The following is a 12501-nucleotide window of genomic DNA, read 5'->3' on the forward strand; positions in this document are numbered from 1 at the left end:
AAAAACAGCTATGATACAAACACGTGTAAGAAAATCAGCATGTTATTTCATGGCTTTGCTCTAGAGAATCTTCTCCGGGCAACGAAACGTTACTTCTAGGTTCTGAGGTCTTGGAGTGGTGCATGGAGTTCGCAGAAGCCATGTTGTTGTCTCCATGGAATGAAGTAGAGGTTGTAAGATTTGGCTTTGGTCCGCTGTAGGCAGCTTCATATCTTTCTTCAGATACGGGGTTGGTTGGGACAGGGCCGAAGGCTATTGTACGCTCGTATTTTGGTTTCTTGGGCTTTTGCTCCAGCTGGTGCCCTGGGAGAAAACTGCCAATCACCACCTGTTGCATTTAAAGATTCAGACAAATTTGCAAGAGATGGTTCCACGACACTGTTTGCAAACTATGTCTGGTCAGAAACCCGTTCGGGCAAGTCCTGTTTTGACAGACGATCAGTGCACAGGCAAGAACTGTCTTAGGACATTCTTCATGCCGTGGCAAAACACACACACACACGTGTAGCGTGTGTGAGATTTTGATAACCCGTGCTCATTATGCCAAATAGCTGGAGATTATTTTGAGTTACAAAAATCATCAAACCTGAACAGGGCCTGCTGCAACTAGCATGCCGGCAAGTCCACCCCCCAACACACGGCCATCGGGCCCAGCCAAAGAGACGCTCATCCCTCCTGATCTGCTTTTCGTCAATCCATTATCACTTGGCATAAATGATCCCATGAGAGACAATATCTCAAAACGTCCCTGTATAAAAACCTATTAACTTCACATGCATATAAAAAAAACCTGTCTGCTCGGGCAAGGGTAAAGTCAGCCACATAGGGAATTACAATGTTAGTTCATGATGAGAGAAAAGGTTCCTACCTCGTATGTCAAAGTACCACCAGACGAATTAGGTTGACGGAGCGTAACGTTTGAGATAGTACCGTTTGCAGCCAGAATGCAAATGGCTCTGGACCCTTGTTGAGAAAAAGATATTATCTTCATGTTAACATCCTGTTACAAAAGAATGACGTCAAAAATCAGCAAAACTAAGACGACTTGCGAGAATAAACTACTTTAGCCGCAACACTGCTATGTCGTGTCTAGACGTGCAATACACATATTGGTAAGATTAAGAGGGCCAATGGTAAATATTTCTTGATTACAGTCTACACCAGCATATCCAATATCCAGGAAATCAAAGAAGACATTAAAAGAAAGATTGTGATAGAAATTAAAAACGATAAGATGAACAAAATTGTATATTTGAAGTACCTCGCCAGCATTAACGGTAATCACATGGGGTATGAAACTTGCACCGAGTGAGAATGCCATCGTTCCCCCTACAACATACGACTCATCAAGGCATTTTGCTTGAGATAATTTAGAATATCACAAAGAACACAAAACATGTGAAAGTTTAGTCATCAGCCATTGCTAGATCTAAACACAACTGTAAATTCATTTAGGCCTTTCATTTCAGTTCTTACACAAAAGTTCACAGGGACAAAACTTATAAAGGACAAGGAATCCACCCAAGCACATGCAAGCCCACGTGTTAATCAAATAAATGTGTAGAATTTCTAAATATACATCAAGAAAGTTATTCAGGACTATTTTAATCCCTCGAAATCTTGATCTCAACTATGGAACTCAACGTTACAGATACGTTTAAACAGTGCCAATTAACGTACTGAACTATCAAGAACACAAATCTTATTCCTATTCAAGGGTGTGATAAGTTAACAGATCATATAGCTCATTGTTTATCTTCATCAGCTCCACAGCTGCTGTGCCAATGTGTAATTACTGAAGAGAAATCCAATTTCCAATTATCCTTTTGAATCTAGTGAACGTGGCAGAAGCATCAGAGGGATGCTAAAACAGATTCCGAGTCTGGATCCTACTTCGAGGCTCGTTTGAGAAAAAAACGAAAATCAGCATACATGATAGGGCAAGAGAATGTTGTTCGAATTGGAATATGCTTTATAGTTAGACTTCGTTCCTGTTAACATTAATTCTGTCTATTCTGAGCCTCCACAAAGTCCACCTGGCTTAGATCCACGCACGTTACGTCATCTCGTCATCACCATTTTCTCATTCAAGTTCTTTATTCTTAACTTGCCATTTATGATACTGCAATTATTGAGTAAAAGACAGATCTTTTGTCTTGTCACATCAGCAGAAACAAAACCTGATTCTCAGTTATCATTCTATTTTGCTCAGAGCATCAAACTACCAAAAATCACACTTGCTGACAAGGGCCCCAAATTCGGTCCCGATCCCAAATCAGATACTAGCATGTTATTAAAATTGACCAATAAACACAGAGCAAACAGCAAAGAGCACCCACGAAATATAAAGCCGATCAGTCGATAATCTATATTGTTTCTCAACACTTGTAACCAACCACAAGCATAAGAATACAATAATCTCAGACAAGTTAGCAACAAAGCAATCTCTTTTTTGTTGTCCATATAATCTATGATCTCGACGTAACAGCTCTAACAGTAAATTAACCACTGTGTAAAACTGAAACTTAAGATTAACATATTAAGCACCAAATCATATACTTACCAGGACTTTCAAAGTCCAATTTATGTTTTTTCTTGGAAGAGTCAAAGGATCGGCCTGAACTGTGCTTCCAAGCTGAATAATCACCAGCAAGCGGAATCGAAGCCGATATTGGCATAGGTGACAATGCCACAATAGAACCATCTGCTGCATACTTTCTTGGCCTTCCCCTCTTCTTCTTCACCTCCGTGGCGGCTGTGAGGGAGGCACAGCCGATCCAGCTTGTGATAGGTCAGGATTTACAACCCGGGGCTCCACTCTGAAGCTCTGAGGAGCTTCATCACCTTTTACAGTGACCCCAGAACCATTTAATCCTTCCTTTTCCTCCATTCATATACTAAAAAACAAGATAACTGTAAAAACCTTACACCCTCCAAAAGATTGTAAAATCTTAAACCTGAGCTTACTAAACTGGTAAAGCTCAAACCTTTTTCAGCTCAAACACTCGGAATAACTGGGGAAAAAAAACCCACCTTTCAGCAAGAAACTTCAATGAAAATAAAATGTAAAAAGATCATACAAAAACCACTTCAACTAGTCTGAAAATCTTGTAATGCAAGAATCAGACCGGAATATTCTAAGATCATATGAGTACAACAGAGCTCTGCTACAAGAATCTATTCACCAGGAACTATCTCAACTTAGTAGGGGATTGTCTGCCTTTGCAGAACAGAGACAGAGCTACAGAGATGAAGTGGGAAAATTCAAAATCTTGGTTGGTGTCAGAAAATTTTTCCTGGGCTGGTTGTAAAATTAGGGTTTTTGCAAGAAAAGAGCAGAGGAAGGAAATAAAAGTTTGAACAAAAAATTAAGAAATTCAAAGTAAATGAGGAATTTTAATTAGATAATTGGAAAATTAATTAGGTAAGCAGCAATATTTTAATTACAAAATTCAAAGTATTAATTATGGTTAAGAAAATGGTTTCAGGTCCGTCTTGGAAACTTAATAAATTGGATTTTAAAACTTTTAGCAAGTTAAATGGGAATTGCAATATATAAATTGGGGAAAAGATAATTTGTATTATAATAATGAAATGGCAGTTTAATTATGCAAAAGCTGTAAAGTTAACGTTGGAGCCATTCCAATTTCTTACAACCTCTGCCCTCTGACCTGTTCCTTTGTCTTTTTAGGTAAATAAAGGTTGACCATCTAAAAACAGATGCCCTTGAGTATAGGGATGATTTACTGTCAGTGCCACTGTGTGCACTTTAACGAACTACTAACTACTAGGGTTTTGGTTTTCTTCAAATTAATTCTTGTTTTGCTTATGGAAAGACCACAAATGAAGCAAAAGCCTATGTTGGAAGAAAAAGAATAAAGACGTAACTCGAGTGGATTTTCTGTTACAATTTATGTCGTATTTTGTATTTTATTTTATGTATACACATTGTATGTATAAAAATTATGTCGTTAATTTTATCGAATTTTTTTTTATATATATATGGCATGTATATATAAAATAGAATAAAACTGCAACAGGAATTGCAATAGAACATCCAATCCAATTGTTTTTGGATCAATTTTCTGTTGCAATTTAATTCACTGTTATTTTATTTTTACATATATACGTCACATATGTAAAAATTATATCATTAATTTTATTTAAAAAATTTTATACATGTAACATGTATATATAAGATGGAATAGAAGATGCAATAGGAATTACAATAGTAAATCCAAACTGTTTTTTCCCACTTAGTGACAAATATTAGGATTTTCCTATCATCTGTTTCATGTCTTGTGAACATAAAATAAGTTATAACACAAGTACCTTAAAATGTGATTTTGTAATTAAATGAAGAAGCCACTATTCACAAATCAGATGAAATTCACATCAGGTTTGGAGGGGAAGCAATTTCAGCGTCCAGGGTCCTTGTTCAGTTGTTTCCTAGGATTATGTACACAAGACGGAGACAATAGACTCGTCATCACAAACAAAAGCCATAAATGAATATATAACAACTGCAACTGAACTGAACTGAGCAAACAAATGGTTATAGCTATACTTGTGTCACGGTCATTAGACGTGATCTAGGCAACACAAATCCAGCTCTCCTCTCCTCAAACGAGTACTCAATCTCCTCAGGAACTGTCTTCTTTGTAGAAGGAACCGGTGTTATTGTTGTTTGGAGAGGAGGCGGTGTTGTTGGTGTCTGCACAGGAACAGACGATGTTGAGGGTGTTGATGCTACAGAAATTCCCATTGTTTGGGGCGTTCTGTTCTCTTGCTCGGCAATGGAAATGGTCTTGGGAGGAGTAGTGAAAGGTTTGTTGTTCGTTTGTGTCTTGTGCAACTTCTCCTTGTGTCTTTTGTTCCGGTCTTCCAATGTATTTGTGACATTGGTCTTTGATGAATTGGTGAAAGAAATAGAAGAGAACGGCTTTCGCACCACGGGCGACTCTCGCTGACGAGCATTTACTAAGTTGGGAGATTGATGTTTTGCAGGATGACCAGCCATGCCGACAACTCTCCTCCCTGCATGAATCAAGAAATGTAAATACAATGAGAGGAAGCACTGTATTACTGTCTGGGGATTATTTCACCCGTTTATAAGCAGAGATGATTATCCATTGAAGAACCTAGATTCAAGTCATGAGTTTATCACCTTACTCTTAGCTTAAGAAAAATTCTTGAAGAGATGATCAATTTGTAACTTTACCACATGAATATTGTTATCCTCATGACCTTTGTGATGTTTATATACTTGGAAAAGTGGAATATTTGCAGTGTATCTGTGATGCAGTTCAACACTAAGTCAAAACGTTCATCCTCTCTCTCTCTCTCTCTCTCTCACACACACACACACACAAACCCCACAAAGCATTATTTTTCCTCCATGTTGCATGTAAATTGAGACATGTATATAAACACGGTATAATATAGACACTGGTGAACAAATAATATGAAAGATAGATGATATATTAATTAAAATTAAATTAGAGACTATATACATGCCAAAGTGCTAAAACAATGCACTGTAATTAACAAATTTATCACGACATAATTTTTTTATAAACAATATACTATTCATTTATTATGTTTTTCTACCCTATAATTCATATTTTATTAGTGTTAGGACATGTGTAATACATGTGGAAAAGGTCGGGTAGGAATTTTCATTCAATTACCTTTTTATTAATATTTTGGACATATTCTAAAAAGTATTCGAGGAGTATGTGAGAGTGTCCAAGGAGCATGAGTATGGTATCCTATTGAATATTTGATACTAAGACATTTAGTAGTATCAATGTGTCATAGTTTGCTCTCAAAGGTTTATCCCTCGAAGCAGCAACTTAACTTAAGTAGCCAAAACGTGGACATTTTGAATGAGACTGCAAGAAAGGGATCACCAATCACATGACAAAATTGGTAGGAAAACTTTACCTGAAGAGGGAGGTGCAAGTCCATCATCCTTGGGACGGTATTTGTTGATAATCTCATTTTTCTTCGAGTTTCGTATGTTGGGAGTGGCTTTTGCAGATGGAGGCATCTCACGCTTGGGAGTCTGTAGCGTAGGTCCACCAAGGGAAAGCGTTCTATTGCTTGCACCACCACATGATGATCGAGGTCTTTTCTTCACACTGTGGTTCTTCACGGGACTTGGCTTTGAACCATAAATAGCTTCCTGCTCTGTTAGTAACTGTCCCTGCAGTTTCTTCTGATCCTGAAGTAAAATAAACAGGCGCGCACACCAAAGGGGAGATTTCAGAGAGAGCAAGACAGAATGGAGAGCTGGTCTTAGTTTAAAGCTAATATAACAAGAAAATCCCAGATAACAAAAGTCTATACCCTCTGCCTTTTTCGCTCCTGTTCTTTTTCTTGCCGTAGAACCATATATTGTTCGAGCATAGAGAGAAGACGAACCTAGATATAGAGAAAGAGAACAGACCTTAGATTAATGAAAATAAAAAGGGATTACTTAATTTACATTTTAAACTTAATTCGGTAGAACTTACGCCATCATAAGTAAATGCTATTCCTTTCTCATTTTCCCAAACTATAACCTTTGAAGCCAATGCGCCCACCATTGCTGTTCTAGCACAATAATGTAACAAAACCAGTATCAACATCACCAAATGTTCGAGTCTCATTCCTTTAACTAGTAAGACTGTAAATATTAAGTTGCTGCAAGAAGAATGCTTTCTAACAGAACCAAATATCAATACCTGGAAGTTTATTGACCAGTGCACGAGCTTTTTCTGCACGTTTTAGCATAACATGAGCACCTCTGCCAGCATTATAGCGGTTGTCATCCTACAGGAGATGATTTATGTTGAGTTTCTATGTTCAAAACGTGTATCTAAAAGTGAGTTGAATGAACCAAACCCTATTGTACTCCTCGAGCCAGCTTTCCTCGTCACATGCAGCCATCCACTTCTCAACCTTTTCAAGGATTTCTTTCCTGCCGAGAGCCTCCTCTTTAACTCTAGCTATCTGAAGCTCGATTTGTTCAAGCACAAAAGTGGCATCAACAGCTCCTTTGATCAATAAAAAATGTAGATAGTAAAATTAGAAGGGATGTCGAAAGAAAGAAACTGATCATTATCTTGTACACAGTTAGATACCAGAATCAATAGCATCTATAGCTATTTCCATTGCACTATCTGAATCTGGAATAAGATGTGTCTTCCTACAGAGAACTTCCAGCTCTGCCTTCTTTTTCAAAATAAGTTCCTTTATTTTGCTTTCTTTCAGCCCTTCCAATCGAGAAACTTCTGTCTTGACCTGGAAGATAAATAATAGGGATTGCTTCAACACCAACTCAATATGTATTTTATCTTCAACCACAGAATCAAGCCATGTATAACCACCATGGATTATAATATAACCTATTTCCCTTAAAGAGATGTTTGACTCACACAGTTAATATAGTTTATAGAAAGAATATCAGGCTCTGTCATCTCATCTTCTGAAGCAGCTAGATGACAAGTAAATTTCTGAAATGTCTGTTGCTCTTCAATTGGTGTGTCCATCAAGTCCCAAAGCTCCAATAATGAAGTCGTAAGATCTTGTAACTGCCAACATGGTCAGTCATCAAACTTGTCTTACTGAAAGAATAGTGAATTCACGGTAACAAAGCATAATCTAGAAATGCATGCCTGTTGCATTCGTTGTATTTTAAGCTCTCTTAGGTTCTGTATAGCAGTCCCCAACTGCTCTATGATGCTGTTACTAATATTTTTTGAACCTGCAGCTTCAGCTAAACTCGGATGAATCTCACCGACAATTTTCTTGAAATCCAAACCAAGCACTATGCACAGTGAGTCCAAATACTTCATGCGGTCAAGCACCAGCTTCAGCCGTTCACTCTACACGCAAAGAAATTCAGGGAAATGTATCATGGCAGAGTTGTACAAAATTTATCAAGAGGAAGATGATAATGCAAAAGAGAGAAATATAACCTTTTCACTTTGGAGTGCCTGCATCTCTCTCTGCAACTCTTCGAGCTTTTTTATAGACAAATCAGCTTCATCAACTGCAGGGCCATTAGAAGCAAACCGATCTGACCTATAGATTTCATTCTTAATGCTATGTATCTCTTCTAGGACCTTGATAAATTGATTCTTCCTATCAATTCTTCTGTTCCTCATCTCCTCTATCTGTGGAAGGATGGCTAAGAGTTCAGCCTTCAAGCTTCCACAGTTTTGATCAGACTGCACGAGCAAAGACCATTGATTTGGTTACCTGAATATCCCAAATGGAAGTTTCTGCACATTCTTTCCTTTTTATATGTTTTTCTTTTGTCTCTAATCTTTATCAAGGCATATTTGATATATCGGAATCTTTAGAGTTCATTTTTCAGTAAATGCTATTTACAGTTCACAATAGTAAATAGTTTATGTTGATATGTTTAGTGTGAATATAGAACTGTTAAAATTAGGAAAAGCTTTAGATGGCTTTGACACTAATCAACACTTGAGGCTGATTAAAGTTGTATACAAATCTAAGTATTATGCATTGGCACATTAATTATCAAACGAACAATATAAGAGCCAATTCAGTAAAGACGACATTCTTCGGGCCCAAGCCTGACCTGCCTAATGTGCACAGGTCGCTCTCCCAGTGCAGAACAGATGGCAGCAAGCTCTGCTTCAGCATCAGCAATTGCCTGCCTCAGCTGAACTCTATACCTGTTTGCCTGATCCACTTTTCTTCTGTAGACTTCTAAACATTCTTGTTCAAGTTCAAGTAACATTCTATCCCTTTCAGCAACAGATTCCCCAACCTCGTCCCAAATTATCTGATAGACATAGCCACAGAACATAACTGAAAATAATAACTAGTCTGCCACAATGGTAATAATGTATATAAACATTGGCTAAGGGAAGGACAAGAATATCAATATTATGTATTCAAATGGTGAATAGGAAAAAAATAGAGGGCTAAAGACAAATATAAGTAGCTTGAAATTGAAAGCCATGTGAGAAACCTGTAATTCATAGAGAAGAGCTCCACATGTCGTTTCCATTCGAGAAAGCAGATTGTTTACACCTGTAGGCATCCTTAAGTAACTATACCTGTCCATAGAAAAGCCATTCTGATCAGATGTCCAACTATTTAAGACTATAATATATTAGCTAGATAGTTATTTGGCAATTAGATATTCTATTTTTAGTAGTTCCACTAGTCGAAGATTATAGCTCTTTCCATTTCCTACTTCTTGTCGTAATTGTGCTAATACCCATCTTAAAACTATATGCATTAGTCAGCCAATATAAAAAATTTTTTCCCACAAGACCCTCTCTGATTTCTTTCATGGTACCAGTGCAGGAGTTCTAATCCTGCAACATTATGCCCGCATCACTACTAAGACCCAGCACCTGAGTCGTTATCTCCTCCCATGGCAGAAACAGCGGCAATCACAAACCAGAAGAAGGTGATAGAATTGTACTCATCGTTGTGTTTGTCTCCGTCTGAAAATTTGGGAGCAACTATCGCATTTTGTGTGATAACCAGGGACAATGACATGTGGGAGAAGGCGGTGTTGAACACCTAGCGAATGGAGAAAATAGCGGGATTCGTTGACAAGACCATAAAGCACCTGAGGCTAGCAATTGGAATGCTTGCAATTCAATGATCATTTCATAGATCATCAATTAGGTTGAGGCATCCATTTAACCGAGCATCACATGTGAAAAAACTATAAAGACAGTTTGGGATGATCTCATGGGTCGTTTATTGGGTGGCAATGCCCTACAAGTCCATGAATTGAAGGGGCAATCACCTCATTACATCAACAAGGTGTGGCGGTTGTGCCCATTACATGAAACTCATAGCTACATGGAATGTATTAGAAAGTTATCTGAAGGTGCCAAGTTGCACTTATGGTGGCTGCCAATGTGGTGCAGCCTACAACTCGTCCCTCGGTGGGTGGAGGAAAAGTTGCATCAATTCTTGATGAGATTAGGCGATACCACCTACGTAGCAGCAGTTGGAGCACAAGTATTCGAACCAACTCTCTCGTAAGGTCTTTGATACTTGGATTTTAGACCATAAGAGGATGTTTGCAAATCCTACTCTTTAAGTCAAATTGTGTGTCTGTGCATATACTATTATCTCTTTTCTGAACAATGAACAATTTCATGCCCTGAACCATCTTGGTTCAAGAAATTTTACAGAGAGAAGAAAGGAATGAACAAATCAAACTTAATACGGAGAGCTTAACCTCTGGATACAAATGAAGAGAAGGCCAAAAAAGAAACCAAAAATAACATTCTTCTATCTGTTCAGGAGCAGAGAAACCAGCTTCTGATATATAGACATATACACATATACGCGATACAAAATTTAATATTTCTGAATTATGGACAAACCTTCACCAAACTGGCTAATAGGGCAACAATAATTTTGCAACATTAAGTGGATAAATAACCTATATCAGTCAATCAAAGCCCAGTATAATACAAAATTCATTAACAATTAATCAATCAAACGCCCACAAATTCAAAGCTTTCCCTTCAATCACAAAATACATAAAACCATAACCGGTTTACTTGAAACTGACAAATTCACAAAAATAATTAATCAATTCCGCTTCCTTACTTATAATTTTTTTTTCTTTGGCAAACTCATTCCGCAAATGATGCATGACTTTCATCTACGCAAATTTGAGGCAATTCTTCTCAAATCAAGTAAGAGAAACATAGACAAAAAGAATACAACCGAAATTAAACTTAGATCGCGAGCGTACCTGGAAACTGGAATTCAAAGGTGGCAATAAATCTTTTTCGATTACACAAAGTCGTAAAATAGTTAACATGTGAAATTAAATCGAGAAGAGAATGAGAAACCCCGCATCGTGGGGCTACGATGAAAAGCTAAGAAGAGAGAAACTGGGGAGCAGAGAGTTTCAGAATTCGACCGTTAAAGCACGAGAAGATGACGAGGTTTTTCAAATTTTGAAGAGATATAAAGTCGGGTTTTACCTTTTAAAAGAGTTCTGGTGTGTTGTCTTTACTGACTGTCACCCATGGTAGATAACAGGTAAGTCGTGAATTTGCCACGTAAATTTCATGAACTTGGATTCTAGGGTTTAAAGTTTCAACTTTGATATATAATACTGGATTTGGACAAAAGAATTTGAATTTTATGAGATGATCTAAAGTAAATATTTCAAATGTCTACACTAAATTAATTTTAAATTTAACTATTTAGTTATTTTTGAAAAATTTAATTTATAATTTATTTTAAAAAATTTGATATTAACAGTATGATTTGAATAGCAACTACTGTCCAACGTGAGTTCATTACAATAATGCCATTATAATACAAAATAGGCCCATGTAATTTCTCATAATCAAGTTACGCATCTACCTCCATAAACAATTCATAATTTAATTGATTTCATCTCATATTTTTCTCATGAAAAAATACAGTCCTTGACAGTAATTATTTTTTGGGCAAAAGACAATTTTCGTCCCACAGTTATAGGCTATTTTCGTTTTAGTCCCGTAAGTATCTAGGGTTTCAATTTGGTCCCGTAAAACTGAAAAATTCGCAATTTCAGTCCAAATTTCGCCGAAAAATTTTGTGGGTCGCCGGAAAAAGTCACATGCGATGCATGTGACTTTTAAAATTGGGGGCTCGATCCTGATTGGCTGAAAAAACTGACGTGGCGCATATGTGGCGCATAGGTGTAAATTAAAAAAAAAAAAAAACGACTGACGTGGATTTTTAATCCACGTCAGCTGCTGACTAGGATTTAAATAAAAGAACAACACAAACAGACGGGATTTCTCTCTTACATTGCAGCGTCTTCACCATTTTCACCCATTTCCCCCAAAATCAAGAAGAACCCTAGAACACCCAACAAAATTGAAGAGCAATGTCTACTGTAACAAGCACGACGGAATGCAACTGTGGAGTGGCAGCTGTGATGCGCACGTCATGGACGAACGGCAATCCGGGGAGGAGGTTTCTTTCATGTCGAAATTACAAGGTAAATTTCCTAATTTAATTTAAAGTTTTAGTTTTGAAAATAATATTTTGGTTTTCCATTTTGGCAGAGAGGAGGGTGTAGGTTTTTTTTATGGGAGGACCCACCAATGTGTGAAAGAGCTAGGGTGATTATTCCCGGATTGTTAAGAAAAATCAATGCTTTGGAAGGAGATGTTGAAGCCTTGCGCACGAGCAACCGATTTATGAGAAAGTTGATGATGATGGGCTCTCTCTGTTGTTTTTTAATTTTTTTCTTTTTTTTGGTTTAGTTTGGTTGTAAAGTTTGTAATGAAATGTAAGCTTTTTTTTGGAATGAAATGAAAAGGCTGAACATCAGTTTTAATTTCCACAAAGTCTTTCCACAAAGTCTGTTGAAAATGCAATTTCCCCAATTTTAATTTCCTAATTAAAATTGCGATAGCGAAAACATCAAAACATCAAAACATTGCGATAGCAAAATTGTACGAAATGGACATAATGAAAATACTGTCATTGTCATTG

General features: G+C 37.2%; 2 protein-coding genes across 2 annotated transcripts; both read right to left on the reverse strand.

Moving 5' to 3' along the window:
* On the reverse strand, positions 1–3385 carry LOC105179274 (AT-hook motif nuclear-localized protein 6; the record flags this gene model as incomplete). The annotated part of the gene is given in 6 exon segments (XM_020691256.1): positions 1–328; positions 587–748; positions 869–1000; positions 1262–1329; positions 2564–2776; positions 2779–3385. Coding segments are annotated over 6 exon segments (981 nt in total). The 5' UTR covers positions 2891–3385.
* Positions 3386–4339: 954 nt separating this feature from the next.
* On the reverse strand, positions 4340–10943 carry LOC105179230 (65-kDa microtubule-associated protein 3). Its single transcript, XM_011102831.2, has 13 exons — positions 10754–10943; positions 8993–9080; positions 8597–8803; positions 7965–8216; positions 7662–7871; positions 7422–7577; positions 7128–7287; positions 6889–7040; positions 6729–6816; positions 6519–6592; positions 6352–6426; positions 5947–6226; positions 4340–5037 (listed from the first exon to the last, which is right to left on the reverse strand). The coding sequence occupies exons 2-13, from the start codon at positions 9062–9064 to the stop codon at positions 4562–4564; spliced, it is 2202 nt and encodes a 733-aa protein (XP_011101133.1). The 5' UTR covers positions 9065–9080; positions 10754–10943; the 3' UTR covers positions 4340–4561.
* Positions 10944–12501: the final 1558 nt, after the last annotated feature.

This window comes from Sesamum indicum, unplaced genomic scaffold, assembly GCF_000512975.1.
Source record: "Sesamum indicum cultivar Zhongzhi No. 13 unplaced genomic scaffold, S_indicum_v1.0 scaffold00128, whole genome shotgun sequence".
In the NCBI taxonomy this organism is placed as follows: Eukaryota; Viridiplantae; Streptophyta; class Magnoliopsida; order Lamiales; family Pedaliaceae; genus Sesamum; species Sesamum indicum.

Coding starts and splice junctions, on each gene's coding strand:
- LOC105179230 (XM_011102831.2), bottom strand. CDS start 9,064: ATGCCTACAGGTGTAAACAATCTGCTTTCTCGAATGGAAACGACATGT. Junction 8,217..8,596: donor GACCTGTGCACATTAGGCAG/GTCAGGCTTGGG, acceptor TTGCTCGTGCAG/TCTGATCAAAACTGTGGAAG. Junction 6,427..6,518: donor TAGCATTTACTTATGATGGC/GTAAGTTCTACC, acceptor CTCTATATCTAG/GTTCGTCTTCTCTCTATGCT.